Source organism: Somniosus microcephalus, chromosome 6 (genome assembly GCF_052327205.1).
Source record: "Somniosus microcephalus isolate GS21.2 chromosome 6, FLI_Smic_1.0, whole genome shotgun sequence".
NCBI classification, from domain to species: Eukaryota; Metazoa; Chordata; class Chondrichthyes; order Squaliformes; family Somniosidae; genus Somniosus; species Somniosus microcephalus.
In genome coordinates this window covers 19,039,601-19,054,167 of record NC_140992.1, presented here as the reverse complement: position 1 = coordinate 19,054,167, position 14,567 = coordinate 19,039,601, and the positions used below count along the sequence as shown (strand labels likewise).

At 45.3% G+C, this 14,567-nt stretch overlaps 1 protein-coding gene across 8 annotated transcripts in view; it reads left to right on the top strand.

The window, feature by feature from the left end:
- The window catches only part of LOC147115504 (mediator of RNA polymerase II transcription subunit 12-like protein), a 637,745-nt gene that overhangs the window by 436,892 nt on the left and 186,286 nt on the right, over positions 1-14,567 (top strand). For all 8 annotated transcript variants that reach the window (XM_085989804.1, XM_085989800.1, XM_085989802.1 and 5 more), the window contains 4 exons: positions 7,119-7,263; positions 7,407-7,525; positions 8,782-8,925; positions 13,082-13,245. In XM_085989804.1, coding sequence (XP_085845930.1) covers positions 7,119-7,263; positions 7,407-7,525; positions 8,782-8,925; positions 13,082-13,245 — 572 coding nt within the window. The remainder of the gene's footprint in view (positions 1-7,118; positions 7,264-7,406; positions 7,526-8,781; positions 8,926-13,081; positions 13,246-14,567) is intronic.

Genomic DNA, 14,567 nt, shown 5'->3' with positions numbered 1-14,567 from the left:
GCTGTCTTGTCTTTTACACCCTTTTCTTCTCAGTGGAATATATATTTTTTTGGAAGTTGTAAAATAACTCCTTAAATGTACACCACTGATCATGTATCGTCTTACCCTTTAATCTATTTTCCCAATCCACTCTACTCAATTCCGCTCTCATACCTTCATAGCCTCCTTTATTCAAGCTTAGCACGCTTGTTTGAGATCCAACCTTCTCACCCTCTAATTGAATATGGAATTCAACCATGTTATGGTCACTCATTCCAAGGGGATCCTTTACTAGGACATTTTTAATTAATCCTGTCTCGTTACGCAGGACCAGATCCAAGGTTGCTTGCCCCCTGGTCGGTTCAGTTACATACTGCTCAAGAAACCCATCCCTAATACACTCAATGAACTCATCCTCAAGGCAGCCCTGCCCAATTTGATTTGTCCAATTAATATGACAGTTAAAATCCCCCATAATTATAGATGTTCCCTTATTACAAGCCTCAACTATTTCCTGATTGATACTCCGTCCAACCGAGTTGCAACTGTTCGGAGACCTATAGACTACGCCCACTAGTGTTTTTTTCCCCTTATTATTCCTTCCCTCCACCCAAACTGTTTCATTATCCTGATCTTTTGACCCAATATCATTTCTCTGTATTAGAGGGTTGAGGGCGAGCTGCTGTTTTCACGAGGCTAACGACGGAGTGGCGCTAATCGGCAGCAACTTGTGGTGATTCACAATTCAGAGTATCACTTCCTCACCACAAGTTGCTGGGCTGGTGACGCATTCATAACAGTGAGTGCCATTAAACCGCCGTTATTTTGGCAGAAAAGTCTGGGCCAATATCAAATTAAAACCTAGTCAGTGACCCACTTACAGTTGATTTGACAATTAATTACCAGCTGACTTGCAGTTTTAAAGTTAGAACACCAAGTTAAATTTCAGTTTGATGAAAACGTTCTTTCACTATTACTTACCCACTATTACCACTGGATTCCCACTCTCTCCAAATTCCCATTTTACAGTCTTTACTCTGCAATTCATTTTGTTAGAAGTTCATTTACCCAGTTCACTCTGTGTTTTTGCAGATATACCCACAAATAAATACTTTTCAGATACACACCAGTTTAAACTGGTCAGTCAAACCCCAAGCGCACACTATCGAATTAAAACCTAGTCAGTGGCCAGTTGATTGACAGTTAATTATCAAATGACTTGCAATTTTAAAGTTAGAAAACCAAGTTAAATTTCAGTTTGATAAAAGCGCACTTTCAGTACTACTTACCACTAAATTCCCACTGATAGTCCCGACCAATATTGATCCCTCAATCAACATCACAAAAACAGATTATCTGGTCATCATCACATTAATGTTTGTGGGAGCTTGCTGTACGCAAATTGGCTGCCGCGTTTCATACATTACAGCAGTGACTACACTTGCAAAGTGCTTCATTGGCTGTAAAGCGCTTTCTGACGGCCTGAGGTTGTGAAAGGCGCTATATAAATGCAAGTCCTTCTTTTATTTATTCCTGTTTAGAAGTTGGAGGTTGTTGTCTTTGTTATTTCAGGGGTTTTGCCCTGTACTGCTCTCGTGTTCTATTTTTACTAAAATGCTCATGTTGGGTGTTGTAATTTGAAGGTTTTTTTTAAACTAAAATATTTTTTAAACAAAAGAGCCAAATGGGAGAGAACTTTGTTTTACGCAGCGAGTTATGATGATATGGAACGTACTACCTGAAAGGGGGTGGAGGCAGATTCACTCATAACCTTCACAAGGGAATGGATATATATTTACAAAGGAATCATTTTCAGGGCTATGGGAAAAGAGCAAGGGAGTGGGATTTCAACAGAAAATGCTGGAAAAACTCAGCAGGCCAGGCAACATTCGTGGAGAGAAAATAGAGTCAACGTTTTGGGTCAAACCCTTTGTCAAGACTGAAAAAGCACAGGAAATGAAACCGATTAAAAGGCCAGGCTGGGAGAGAACAAAAGAGAAGTGAAGAGACATTAAGAGGTATTCAAAACCAGACGAGACGGCGATAGGACTAGTGGAGACAAAAGACGGTTCTAGATTAGGTGTGAAATGCGCTGGCAGAATGGGAGACGGCTGCCATGTGGGAGAGAAAAAAAGGGGTGGGGGGGAAAGGGCCAAAGCAAAGGTGTGGATAAAAAATAAGTAAAAATGTAATGGGGCCGAGGTTATGATCTGAAATTGTTGAACTCGATATTGAGTCCGGAAGGCTGTTAAGTGCCTAATCGGAAGATGAGGTGCTGTTCCTCGAGCTTACGCTGAGCTTCCGTGGAACAATGCAAGAGCCCGAGTACAGTGAGGTCTGAGTGGGAATGGGGCGGTGAATTAAAATGACAGGCGACCGGAAGCTCGGGGTCATCCTTATGGACTGAACAGAGGTGTTCTGCAAAGATTGGTCGATCTTTCAGAGAGCTGGCACAGGCACGATGGACTGACTGGCCGCCTTCTGTGCTCTATCATTCGATTCCAAAGATTCACAGCCCTCTGAGTGAAGAAATTCCTCCTCATCTCCGTCTTAAATGGCCGAACCCTTATCCTGAGACTATGACCCCTAGTTCTAGACTCTCCAGCCAGGGGAAACAACCTCTCGGCACCTACCCTGTCAATCCCCCGTAGAATCTTATATGTTTCAATGAGATCACCTCTCATTCTTTTAAACTCCAGAAAGTATAGGCCCAATCTACTCAATCTCGCCTCATAGGACAACCCTCTCATCCCAGGAATCAATCTAGTGAACCTTTGTTGCACCGCCTCCAAGGCAAGTATATCCTTCCTCAGATTAGGAGACCAAAACTGTGCCCAGTACTCCAGGTGTGATCTCACCAAGGCCCTGGACAATTGGAGCAAGACTTCCTTACTCTTGTACCCCAACCCTTTTGCAATAAAGGCCAACATGCCATTTGCCTTCCTAATTGCTTGCTGTACCTGCATGTTTACTCTCTGTGTTTCTTGTACTAGGACACCTAAATCTCTCTGAACACCAACATTTAAAAGTTTCTCACCATTTAAAAAAAAAAAAAAAAAAATTCTGTTTTCCTGTTCTTCCTACCAAAGTGAATAACCTCACATTTCCCCATATTATACTCCGTGTGCCACCTTATTGCCCACCTGTATTGTTGATGCTAAATATTGGCTTGAGCACAAGCCATTAGAGGCATTCCCTTATAATCGGCTCATAATATCGAACAATATTATGAGCATTTGTAGACCGTTGCTTATCAGTATTTTCCTGTATAAATTAGGCAACTGGTTAGATTCTGATTAAGTCAGGCAATCTGCAGGATGGAGTTTGTAGCCAGAAGCTAATCTCCTGAATGCTATGTATATGAAGCTGGTTAAACCTTAAAACCTATTCGTTATTTTGATTCACGATTGGATTTAAATAAACCCTAAAACAAGTTCGATGTAGAATTACACAACGCTTGACTATTCAAATTTCAATATCAGTTGTGAGTTGCACCATAATTTGATTCTTCATTTTGTTTTATATATAATAATTTTTAAAAACATTAACACAAGAACATAAGTAATAGGAGCAGGAGTAGGCCATTTGGCCCCTCGCGCCTGCTCCGCCATTCAATAAGATCATGGCTGATCTTCCACCTCATCTCCACTTTCCTGCACTATCCCCATATCCCTTGATTCCCTTAATATTGAAAAATCTATCGATCTCTGTCTTGAATATACTCAATGACTGAGCCTCCACAGCCCTCTGGGGTAAAGAATTCCAAAGATCCACCACCCTTTGAGTGAAGAAATTTCTCCTCATCTCAGTCTTAAATGGCCGACCCCTTATCCTGAGACTGTGACCCCTGGTTCTAAACTCCCCAGCCAGGGGAAACATCCTCCCTGCATCTACCCTGTCAAGCCCTGTAAGAATTTTGTCTGTTTCCAACTACCTCATGATTGTAGTTATTGGGACCATAATTCATGTTTCCAGTCTCATAAAAAGGCGAAGGAGACAGAACTCACCTTTGTTTTAGTAAAGCCCAAGGTTTTCAGCATAAGATGTATTTTAGTCGTCTTTAGATAGTTCAGACATTACCTCATTCTGAAAGAGGAACGGTTGTTTGTTCCCAATTTTTAAGTTGCCTCAGGCTGATAAGGAAGTTAAGCAATTGCGCACAAAGCACTTTTACTCATTCGTATCAATTAACAGGTTAGGATAGTGAGGGGGAGAGGCTGTGCTGTCCAATTGAAATCGCTGACTAGCCACATGCACTCATTTTTAGCAGAGAACATCTCTCACACACTCACATAATACAGGTAAATGCACTTCTCATGTGCGTGATACTAGAATGGTACCAGGGATGGGGAACTTCAGTTATGTGGATAGACTAGAGAAGCTGGGGTTGTTTTCCTTGGAGCAGAGAAGGTTAAGGGGAGGTTTGATGGAGGTGTTCAAAATTGTGAAGGGTTTTGATTGAGTAAATAAGGAGAAACTGTTTCCAGTGGCAGAAGGGTCAGTAACCAGAGGGGACAGATTTAAAATAATTGGTAAAAGAACCAGAGGGGAGATGAGGAGAATTTTCTTCATTGCTACTGAGTGGTGATGCTTGCAAGGCCAGCATTTATTGCCCATCCCTAATTGCCCTTGAGAAGGTGGTGGTGAGCCGCCGCCTTGAATCGCTGCAGTCCGTGTGGTGAAGGTGCTCCCACAGTGCTGTTAGGGAGGGAGTTCCAGGATTTTGACCCAGCGACGATGAAGGAATGGTCGATGTATTTTCAAGTCGGGATGGTGCGTAATTTGGAGGGGAACTTGGAGGTGATGCTGTTCCCAAGCGCCTGCTGCCCTTGTCCTTCTAGGTGATAGAGGTCGCGGGTTTGGGAGTAAATATCATAGAATCGTAGAATGATGCAGCACAGTGGAGGCCGCTCAGCCCATTGTGCCTGTGCCTCCTCTTTGGTAGAGCTATCCAACTAATCCCACTCCCCTGCTCTTTCCCCAGAGCCCTGTAAATTTTTTCCCTTCAAGCATTTATCCAATTGAATGTTACTGCTGAATCTGCCTCCACCACCCTTTCAGGCAGTGCATTCCAGATCACAACAACTTTGTGTAAAAAAAAAAAAAAAAAGAAAAAACGTTTCCTCATGTCGCCTATTGTTCTGAGTTTGCAGGAGCCCACAATCATTCTGTTTCTGTCCACTTCACCGAGTGAATGGGGGTTTCCTTATGAAAAATGCTAGCTGTATTGTTTTTTTTAGTTAAAGCTGTGCCACACCATGCAGTGAAATACAGACTGCAGTAGATCAAGGAGAAGGCCTACCACCACCTTTTCAGGGCAACTAAGGATGGGCAATCAATGCCAGCCTTGCCAGCAATGCCCACATCAGAAGAATGAATTTTAAAGAAAAGCTTGCTGGATCCCATGTTCGGAATACAATAGCCAGAGCTCCTGTTTCTTTTTTTAAAAGAACAAGTGGCTACTTTCATATATTTTCTTCAGGTCCTCTTGATATACAGGAAACTCTCGATTTACCGGCACCTAAAAAACTAACCAGAAATCTCTGTTAACCGGCAAAATTCAGGAGTAGGTTCAGGTAAGTTTTACTTCATATTAGTGGCCGTTCCTGGATCTGTGGCTGTGTAATCGGGGTTCCTGCACTTGTTGCTAAGCAACAGGGACGTTTGGTCTGTGGCCGGGGTTCCTGCAGCTGTTGCTAAGCAACAGGGAAGCCTGGATTTGTTGCTGTGTACGGAGCTCTCGTACCTTTTAACTATACCCCTCTGTAATCCGGACTTTTTGATAAACCGCCGGTCCCGTCGGTGCCGGATAAAAAAGAGTTTCCTGTAGAATCATAGAATGATACAGCACAGAAGGAAGCCATTTGGCCCATTGGACCTGTGCTGGCACTTTGGCAGAGCTATCCAATTAGACCCACTCCCCCCCCCCCCCCCCCCCCAGCTCTTTTCCCCATAGAGCCCTGTCATTTTTTTCCCCTCTCTAGTGTCATGCCCCGTCCTCTGTGGGAGAAGATAGGACAGGTGACCTCTTTCCAGATCACTGCCGCTATAACTGCTGGCCCTGAGGTGCAAGTGTAGCCTGGAATACTGGCTTCTGAGGCGTTCCTTTCCCTTGCTGCAGCTCTGTGTGTTTTCCTGAAGAACGTAACTGAAATTAGGAACCTGCCATGCAGGGCATTGAGAGCATAAACTCCTGCCCCCCCCCCCCCCTCCCAAAACACCCATTTCTCACTGCCCACCTATCCTTGATGGAGCTGGCATTAGTCCTGGAACACAAAGGGAAGTCCTCTGATACGCCAGAGGAAAGATGGGCCTTTTTTATTTAAAATTAACCGTATTGGTTGCCCTTATTGTCATTGTGTTACAGAGCATAGAAAATTGCGAGAGGTGGTAGATCTGTTAATCAGCTCCCAGTTACATTATTCTACCCTTTTTTTAAATTTGTTCATGGGATGCGGGCGTTGTTGGCTTGACCAGCATTTATTGCCCATCCCTAGTTGCCCTTGAGAAGGTGGTGGTGAGCCGCCGCCTTGAACCGCTGCAGTCTGTGCGGTGAAGGTACTCGCACAGTGCTGTTAGGGAGGGAGTTCCAGGATCTTTACCCAGCGACGATGAAGGAACGGCGATATATTTCCAAGTCAGGATGGTGTGTGACTTGGAGGGAGGTTAGAGGTGATGATGTTCCCATGGGCCTGCTGCCCTTGTCCTTCTAGGTGGCAGAGGTCGCGGGTTTGGGAGGTGCTGCCGAAGAAGCCTTGGCGAGTTGCTGCAGTGCATCTTGTAGATGGTACACACTGCAGCCACGGTGCGCCGGTGGTGGAGGGAGTGAATGTTTAAGGTGGTGGATGGGGTGCCGATCAAGCGGGCTGCTTTGTCCTGCCAGGTACAACCGATCTGGTTAACAATCTAGTCCCAGTATCACCCTCCCAGAACGAGTTTATTTTTAGACATTGTCTTTCACAATTATGGGGCATAATTTCCTCTGTAGTCCACTGCTTAACCTCTTTAAAATGGACAGTTTATTGACTGTGCTAAAATTGAACACAAAGGAAGTTCACGCGAACATGCTAGACAGTGGACATTAAATGGCAACGTATCATTTACCAGAAATATTCTGTGGTTTTGATCACTAATCACAGGACGAGACTTCAAGTCACGAGTGTAATCAGCGAATGATTCTTCTTTATGGAGTGGGGAAGCAGAGGGATGAAGCCCGGCACCAGCTGAAGAAGATTACCAAAGATATCCTGAAGATACTGAACAAGAAAAGTACAGCAGAAACCGGTGAGCCACGTTTTACTGACATTAACAGCGTCCACGGTTTCATACTGAACATTTTCTGAATCCTCTGTATAATATTTTGCAGCATGTAACGAGCTGGTTTATTCATGTGTTTGTTTTGCTGCCATCGTCTTCTGTCTGTGCAGCTGGCGATGAAGGACAGAAATCAAAGAGGACCAAGCAGGAAACCCCTCTAACCCTAGAGACTATTTTTGCCAAACTTCAACAACTGTCCTATTTCGACCAACATCAGGTGACATCTCAGGTGCGGAGGTGCTGTTTTCTACTCCCATTACTGTGTACCACGAACGCCAGGAGATTTACCACTAACGCCGGGACATATTTGGACCCCGTGTTGAGCTTCCGACCACACATCCACGCCATAACTAAGACCGCCTATTTCCACCTTCGTAACATCGCCCGTCTCCGCCCCTGCTTCAGCTCACCTGCTGCTGAAACCCTCATCCATGTCTTTGTTAACTCTAGACTTGACTATTCCGACGTACTCCTGGCTGGCCTTCCACATTCTACACAACTTAAACTTGAGGTCATCCAAAACTCTGCTGCCCGTGTCCTAACTCGCACCAAGTCCCGTTCACCCATCACCCCCTGTGCATGTTGACCTACATTGGCTCTAGCTTAAGCAATGCCTCAGTTTTAAAATTCTCATCCTTGTTTTCAAATCATTCCATGCCCTCGTCCCTCCTTAGCTCTGTAATCTCCTCCAGCCAGACAACCCTCTGAGATATCTGGGCTCCTTTAATTCTGGCCTCTTGAGCATCCCTGGTTTAATCGCCCCACCATTGGCGGCCTCGTCTTCAGCTGCCAAGGCCCTAAGCTCTGGAATTCCCTCCCTAAACATCGCTGCCTCTCCACCTCTCTCTCCCCCTTTAAGACACTCCTTAAAACCTACCTCTTTGACCAAGCTTTTGGTCATCTGTACATGGCTCGGTGTCGAATTTTGTTTTGTAATGCTCCTATGAAGCGCCTTGGGAGATTTTAACTACGTTAAAAGCGCTGTATAAATACAAGTTATAGGAACTATCACTTCAAATTAAGGCTTTGGGATCTGCATGCATATGGATATGTTGGGACGACATGTATTTAAACAGCAAAGATCTCTTGTTCTGGCAGCAGAAGTTTCTGAATGTAGATGAGTTGTTGGGAGATGAAATATTTTTATTTAATTCTGATTTAACCAAGGGTTTTGTTGAAATGTGGCTATGAAAATGAATTGAAGCAGCTGGCTCCAGTAAAACCTTGGCCGTATGAGCTCTTTGAAGAGTCTTAAGCTCGCTGTTGCTGTCTATATTTGATTCAGTTCCTTAGAAACCTTTCATGCAGCGTTCCAGCGACTGATTTTCAGTCAGAAAGTTTTGGTGTACCCTGCTGTAGGAGCCAGAGGTCTCTGCTGCATTAACAGTCTTGAAGGATTCAGATCCTCACGTACTGCAAATGCTAATTCACACTGTTTAAAAGGAGAGGGAGAAAAAGCCCATTAATTTTGAAATCTCCTTCCAGATTTCCAGTAATGTCCTGGAGCAAATCACTAGCTTTGCCTCAGGAACTTCATACCATCTGCCTTTGGCTCACCACATCCAGCTCATTTTTGACATGATGGAGTGTGCCCTTAATATCAACGGTCTTATTGACTTCGCTATCCAGGTAAGATTGTAACTGCCAAGCCTATAATACGTTCAAGAGTGTTGAGCGATTAAAGAGTGGGCTTGGGATAAAGTTACAAGTCACTTGAACATTGCTCTGCTGGTTAAGGCTGTCGGCCAGCTTCCCAGACTGTGAACAGCTGTGAAGAAACACACGTTAATCCACTTGTTAATCTTCACATAATTACTTGCTCGGTCGATTCCCCTTTTCCTCTCTTTTTTTATTACATAGAAACATAGAAGCAGGAGTAGGCCATTCGGCCCTTCGAGCCTGCTCCGCCATTCAACGAGATCATGGCTGATCATCCAAACCCTAGCACCCGGTCCCTACACCGACAGCCATCCCACCCAAGCCCTATCCCCGTAACCCCACATATTTAATCCCCCCTAACACTAAGGGCCAATTTTTATCATGGCCAATCAACCTAACCCGCACATCTTTTGACTGTGGGAGGAAACCGGAGCACCCGGAGGAAACCTCGGTATGCGAGGGGCTGGGATTTGGAAACGTTCTCCATGAATGCAACTGCGAGAGGGGTGGTTTTAATTAAAAGGGGTGTCGATTTGGCATGCATGACTTCAGCGATTATCGCTGAATAACCGAAGGCGCTGGTGCTAAAGTGCAGGTTTACCCTGTTGTGGCTGACATTCACTCCATGAAGCCCTGTTCAATATTCTGCTTTACCACGGCCCCTAATGGACACAAAATGTGCCGTCTTTCGGGGGAGACGTTAAGCCGAGGCCCCCGCCTGCGCTCTCGGGCGGACGTAAAAGATCCCACGGTACTGTTTCGAAAAAGAGCAGCGGAGTCCTGGCCAATATTTATCCCTCAAGCAGCAATCACTAAAAGCGGATTATCTGGTCATTATCACACTGCTGCTTGTGGGAGCTTTGACATGAATCAGTCATTCATGAACGAAAGACTTATGAAATAATACTGAGCGGCCTGCGGGTGGCGCTGTCCAGGGAGAGTATAAATACTCTGGCACAGGCCCAGCTTGCGCAGGACATTCTTAACAGGAACTAGTGAAGGACACAACTAGACCTCCATGTTGTAAAACAGTTGATTAAAGCTTTGTTTAACGCTGAGACCAAGTGCCTAGTAGTTTTCTTATGTCAAGCTTGCTGTGCGCAAATTGGCTACCACATTTCCTACATTAGAACAGGGACTACACTTCAAAAAGTACTTCTTCAACACAACTAAAAGATTTACTGCACTCCATTGTAAATGGGTAACCGCCAATGTTCCCTCTAATTTTTTTTTGGTGCGCGGTCCCTTTAACCGGCTGCGCGACCCATTCACGTTTTCGCGCATGCGCAGTTTCTTCCATTGAAAAGCCGGTCAGCGGCCTGTGTGGGACCTCCAGACCGCTGTGCGGCCGCGCAGCTTAGTGGGAACGTTGGTAACCTCCATTTAACTTTCCCATAAACCAGAAAGACTTTCTGAGCCTGTTGCTTGCAGGACAGCATGTTGCGTTTTCTGACCTATTGGTTGATTTTTGAATCTGACCCAGTGGATGCATATATCGATTCAAGAACTAAAATATTTTGAGCTCCTATCTTAAACAGGCATATTTTATAAATTTATATCTTTCACACAGTTTTGAAGGCACAGCAGTTTTGTTTTTCTATGATGAGGAAAAACCCTGACTAGATGCAAGAGGCAGGAACGTTCTAAATTTCATCAAATGCTCTCTTTCATTTTTGTTCACAGTATAATTTTGGACCAAGGTCACAACCCTCTTGATTATTTATCCTCCATTTCCCCCCCCCCCCCCCCCCCCCCCATCCTGCCCCCTTTCCTCTCCTGGAGGAATTGACTTTTTGCCGAGCGACAATCCCACAGATGCCGACAGCCCTCCAGCACCAAGCGGCCATTGTAAATACGGAAGCCTGGATGTTCAGCGTCGACGGGCTGCTGGACGGCGCAGAGACAGAACAGCCAAGCACAGTCCTGTTCTTATCAGGCGTTCGTACGTGCGGACTTCCCAGCAAGAGTCGCTGAATAGCAAAAAGAACTGCCAACCCTGGCTGATTCCGTTTTACATCTTTCCCTGCCCAAACCAGGCCAGTTGCAGCAACACAACAGCTGTTGAGGCTCAAATCGGACAACTCCGTGAAGACTGGCCGCCAAACCTGCCCCCTTTCAGTTTGCGTGAATGAGTAGTACACCCCCCCCCCCACCCCCACCACTAGAATCTAGTCACCAATGAAAAATCATCTAATTTTTATTTTCTACTCTCTCTTATATCCAGTGTCCAGAATCATACAGCACAGGAGGAGGACATTCGGCCCATCATGCCTGTGCCGGCTCTTTGAAAGAGCTCTCCAATTAGTCCCACTTCCCCTGCTCTTTCCCCATAGCCCTGCAAATCTTTCCTTTTTCAAGCATATATTCAGTTCCCTTTTGAATGCTCAATCTGCTTCCACCGCCCTTTCAGGCCACGCATTCCAGCTCGTAACAACTTCTTCGCCTAGAGAGTGGTGAACCTGTGGAATTCTCTACCACAGAAGGCAGTGGAGGCCAATTCATTAAATATATTCAAGAAGGAGTTAGATATATTTCTTAAGGCTAAAGGGGTCAAGGGATATGGGGAGAAAGTAGCGACAGGGTACTGAGTTTAGATGATCAGCCATGATCTCATTGAATGGCGGAGCAGGCTCGAGGGGCCGAATGGCCTACTCCTGCTCCTATCTTCTATGTTTCTATAACTCGCTGCGTAAAAATTCTCCTCATCTCTCCTCTGGTTCTTTTGCCAATTACCTTAAATCCGTGTCCTCTGGTTTCTGACCCTCCTGCCAGTGGAAACAGTTTCTCCTTATTTACTCCATCAAAACCCCTCATGACTTTGAACACCTCTATTAAGGAGTCAGGGGACAAGTAGCAGAATGGATAGCTAGCTGGCTTCAAGACAGAAAGGGGTAAAGCGTAGCTATTCACAGCGGCAGAAGGTGGGTAGTGGTGTTCCACAATGATCAGTGCTGGGACCACTGCTGTTCACAATTTAGACTTTGGAATCAAAAACACAATTTCTAAATTTGCAGATGACACCAAATTGGGGGGATAGTCAATGCTGAGGAGGACATTAATAAACTTGCAAAATGGGCATATAATTGGCAAATGAAGTTCAACACAGATAAATGTGAGGTATTACTTTTTGGTAGGAAGAATAGGGAGGGCACATCACTTGGAGGGTGCGAGTCTAGGTGGGGTAGAGGAACAAAGGGATCTAGGAGCACAAATACACAAATCATTAAGTATTGCGACACAGGTTAGCAAGGCCATAAAAAAGTAAACCAAGCGCTAGGGTTTATTTCTAGAGGGATAGAATTGAAAAGTAGGGAAGTTATGCTAAACCTGTATCTAACTGCGTACAGTTCTGGTTGCCATATTATGAAGAGGATATAGAGGCACTGGAGAGAGTGCAGAGAAGATTTACAAGGATGATACCAAAAATGCGAGGGTATACATATCGGGAAAGGATGAACAGTCTGGGTCTCTTTTCTCTTGAAAAAAGGTTGAGTGGTGACCTAATAGAGGTCTTTAAAATTATGAAAGGTTTTGATAATTAAGAAAGAGCATTTCCACTTGTGGGGAAGAGCATAACAAGAGGCCATCAATATAAGATAGTCACTAAGAAATCCAATAGAGAATTCAGAGGAAACTTCTCCACCCAGAGAGTGGTGAGAATGTGGAACTCGCTACCACAGGGAGTGGTTGAAGCAAATAGCATAGATGCATTTAAGGGGAGGCAAGACAAGCATATGAGGGAGAAGGGAACAGAGGGTTATGCTGATAGGTTTAGATGAGGAAAGATGGGAAGAGGCTCGAGTGAAGCATGGACTGGTTGGGCCGAATGGCCTGTTTCTGTGCCGTATATCCTATGTAAATCTCCCCTTAACCTTCTGTGCTGTAATGAGAACAATCCCAGCTTCTCTAATCTCTCCACATAACTGAAGTCACTCATCCCTGGTAAAATTCTAATAAATCTGCTTTGTGCATCCTCTCCAAGGCCTTGACATCCTTTCTAAAGTGCGGTGCCCAGAATTGGACACAATACTCCAGCTAAGGCCTAACCAGTGATTTAAAGAAGTTTGGTATGTGCTAATTTTATAATTTGTGCCCTGAATCTTCTGTGTTTTGTTTAATGTCTCAGTTGCTGAATGAACTGAGTGTGGTGGAAGCGGAGTTGTTGCTGAAATCCTCGAGCCTGGCTGGGAGCTACACCACAGGGCTGTGCCTGTGCATCGTGGCCGTGCTACGGCGCTACCATTCCTGTCTCGTGCTCAACCCCGACCAGACGGCACAAGTGTTTGAAGGGTGAGGAATGGCATTTGGTTCACTTCAGTTGTCCTTTATTTTCTTTGAACTCGGGTAAATCCAAGCTTCTGCAGACTCACGGCAAGGTTCTCTGTTGTTTGTAGTGGGTCAGGATGGAGTTTAGCTTGTTATAACTAGGCTTGTGCACTACCGGCCATCTAGATCATCACTGACCATAAAGAGCATAGTTGACACTAGAGCACTGTAAGCATATATCATGACATTTCCAGGGACTTCCATCAGGATAGCATCTGCCTTGTACAATACATAACTTCTGACGCTGGTAAATGGTAACTCTGCACCATTTATACACCTGTTGGACCTATCTGTTCTCCCCGATGATTGCTGCACCGCCAACATCCTTCTCTACGATCCTCAAATGTGTGATTGCCTCCCAATTTCCTGCCCACTTCTCTTTCCACGCACTGTCTGAATGGTTAGCTTCAATCCCACCCGCATAAAGAGCACCAGCCTACTCAACGTTACCAATGATATCCTGTATGATTGCATCCATGGTACATTAACCTCTCTGTGGCCTTCAACACATTTGACCAATCCTTCCTATTCCACTGCCTCTCCTCCATGACACCCGACTCTCATGGTTCCCTATCCACCCGCACCAAGGTAGCCAAGTTGTCATCAATTTCTCGAAAATTTAATTCACTTTGCTTCCGATTTCCACCCTACCCTCACCTTCACATGGTCCATCTCCAACTCTTCCCTTCCCTTTCTCGACTTCTCTGTCTCCATTTCTGGGGATAGGCTATTGACAAACATTCACTATAAGCCCGCTGACTCCCACAGCTACCTGGACTACATTTCCTCCCACCCCGCTTCCTGTAAGTGCTCTATTCCATTCTTCCAGTCGTTCCGTCGCATCTGCTCTGACGATGCCACCTTCCATACTAGTGCTTCCGACATGTCATCCTTTTTCCTCAACCGAGGATTCCCCTCTACTGTGGTTGACATGGCCCTTGACCGTATCCGTTCTATTTCCCACACTTCTGCTCTCACCCCTTCCCATCCCTCCCAGAACCACGATAGGGTTCCCCTTGTCCTCACCTTTCACCTCACCAAGCCTCCACATTCACCATATCACCCTCCGCCATTTCCGCCACCTCCAGCGTGATCCCACCACCAAACACATCTTCCCCTCCCATTTCAGCATTGCGAAGGGACTGCTCCCACTGCGACACCCTGGTCCACTCCTCAATCACCCCAACAACCCTTCCAAAGGCACCTTCCCGTGCAAGCGCAGGAGATGCAACACCTGCCCTTTTACCTCCTCCCTTTCCTCTGTCCAGAGCCCCAAACACTCCTTC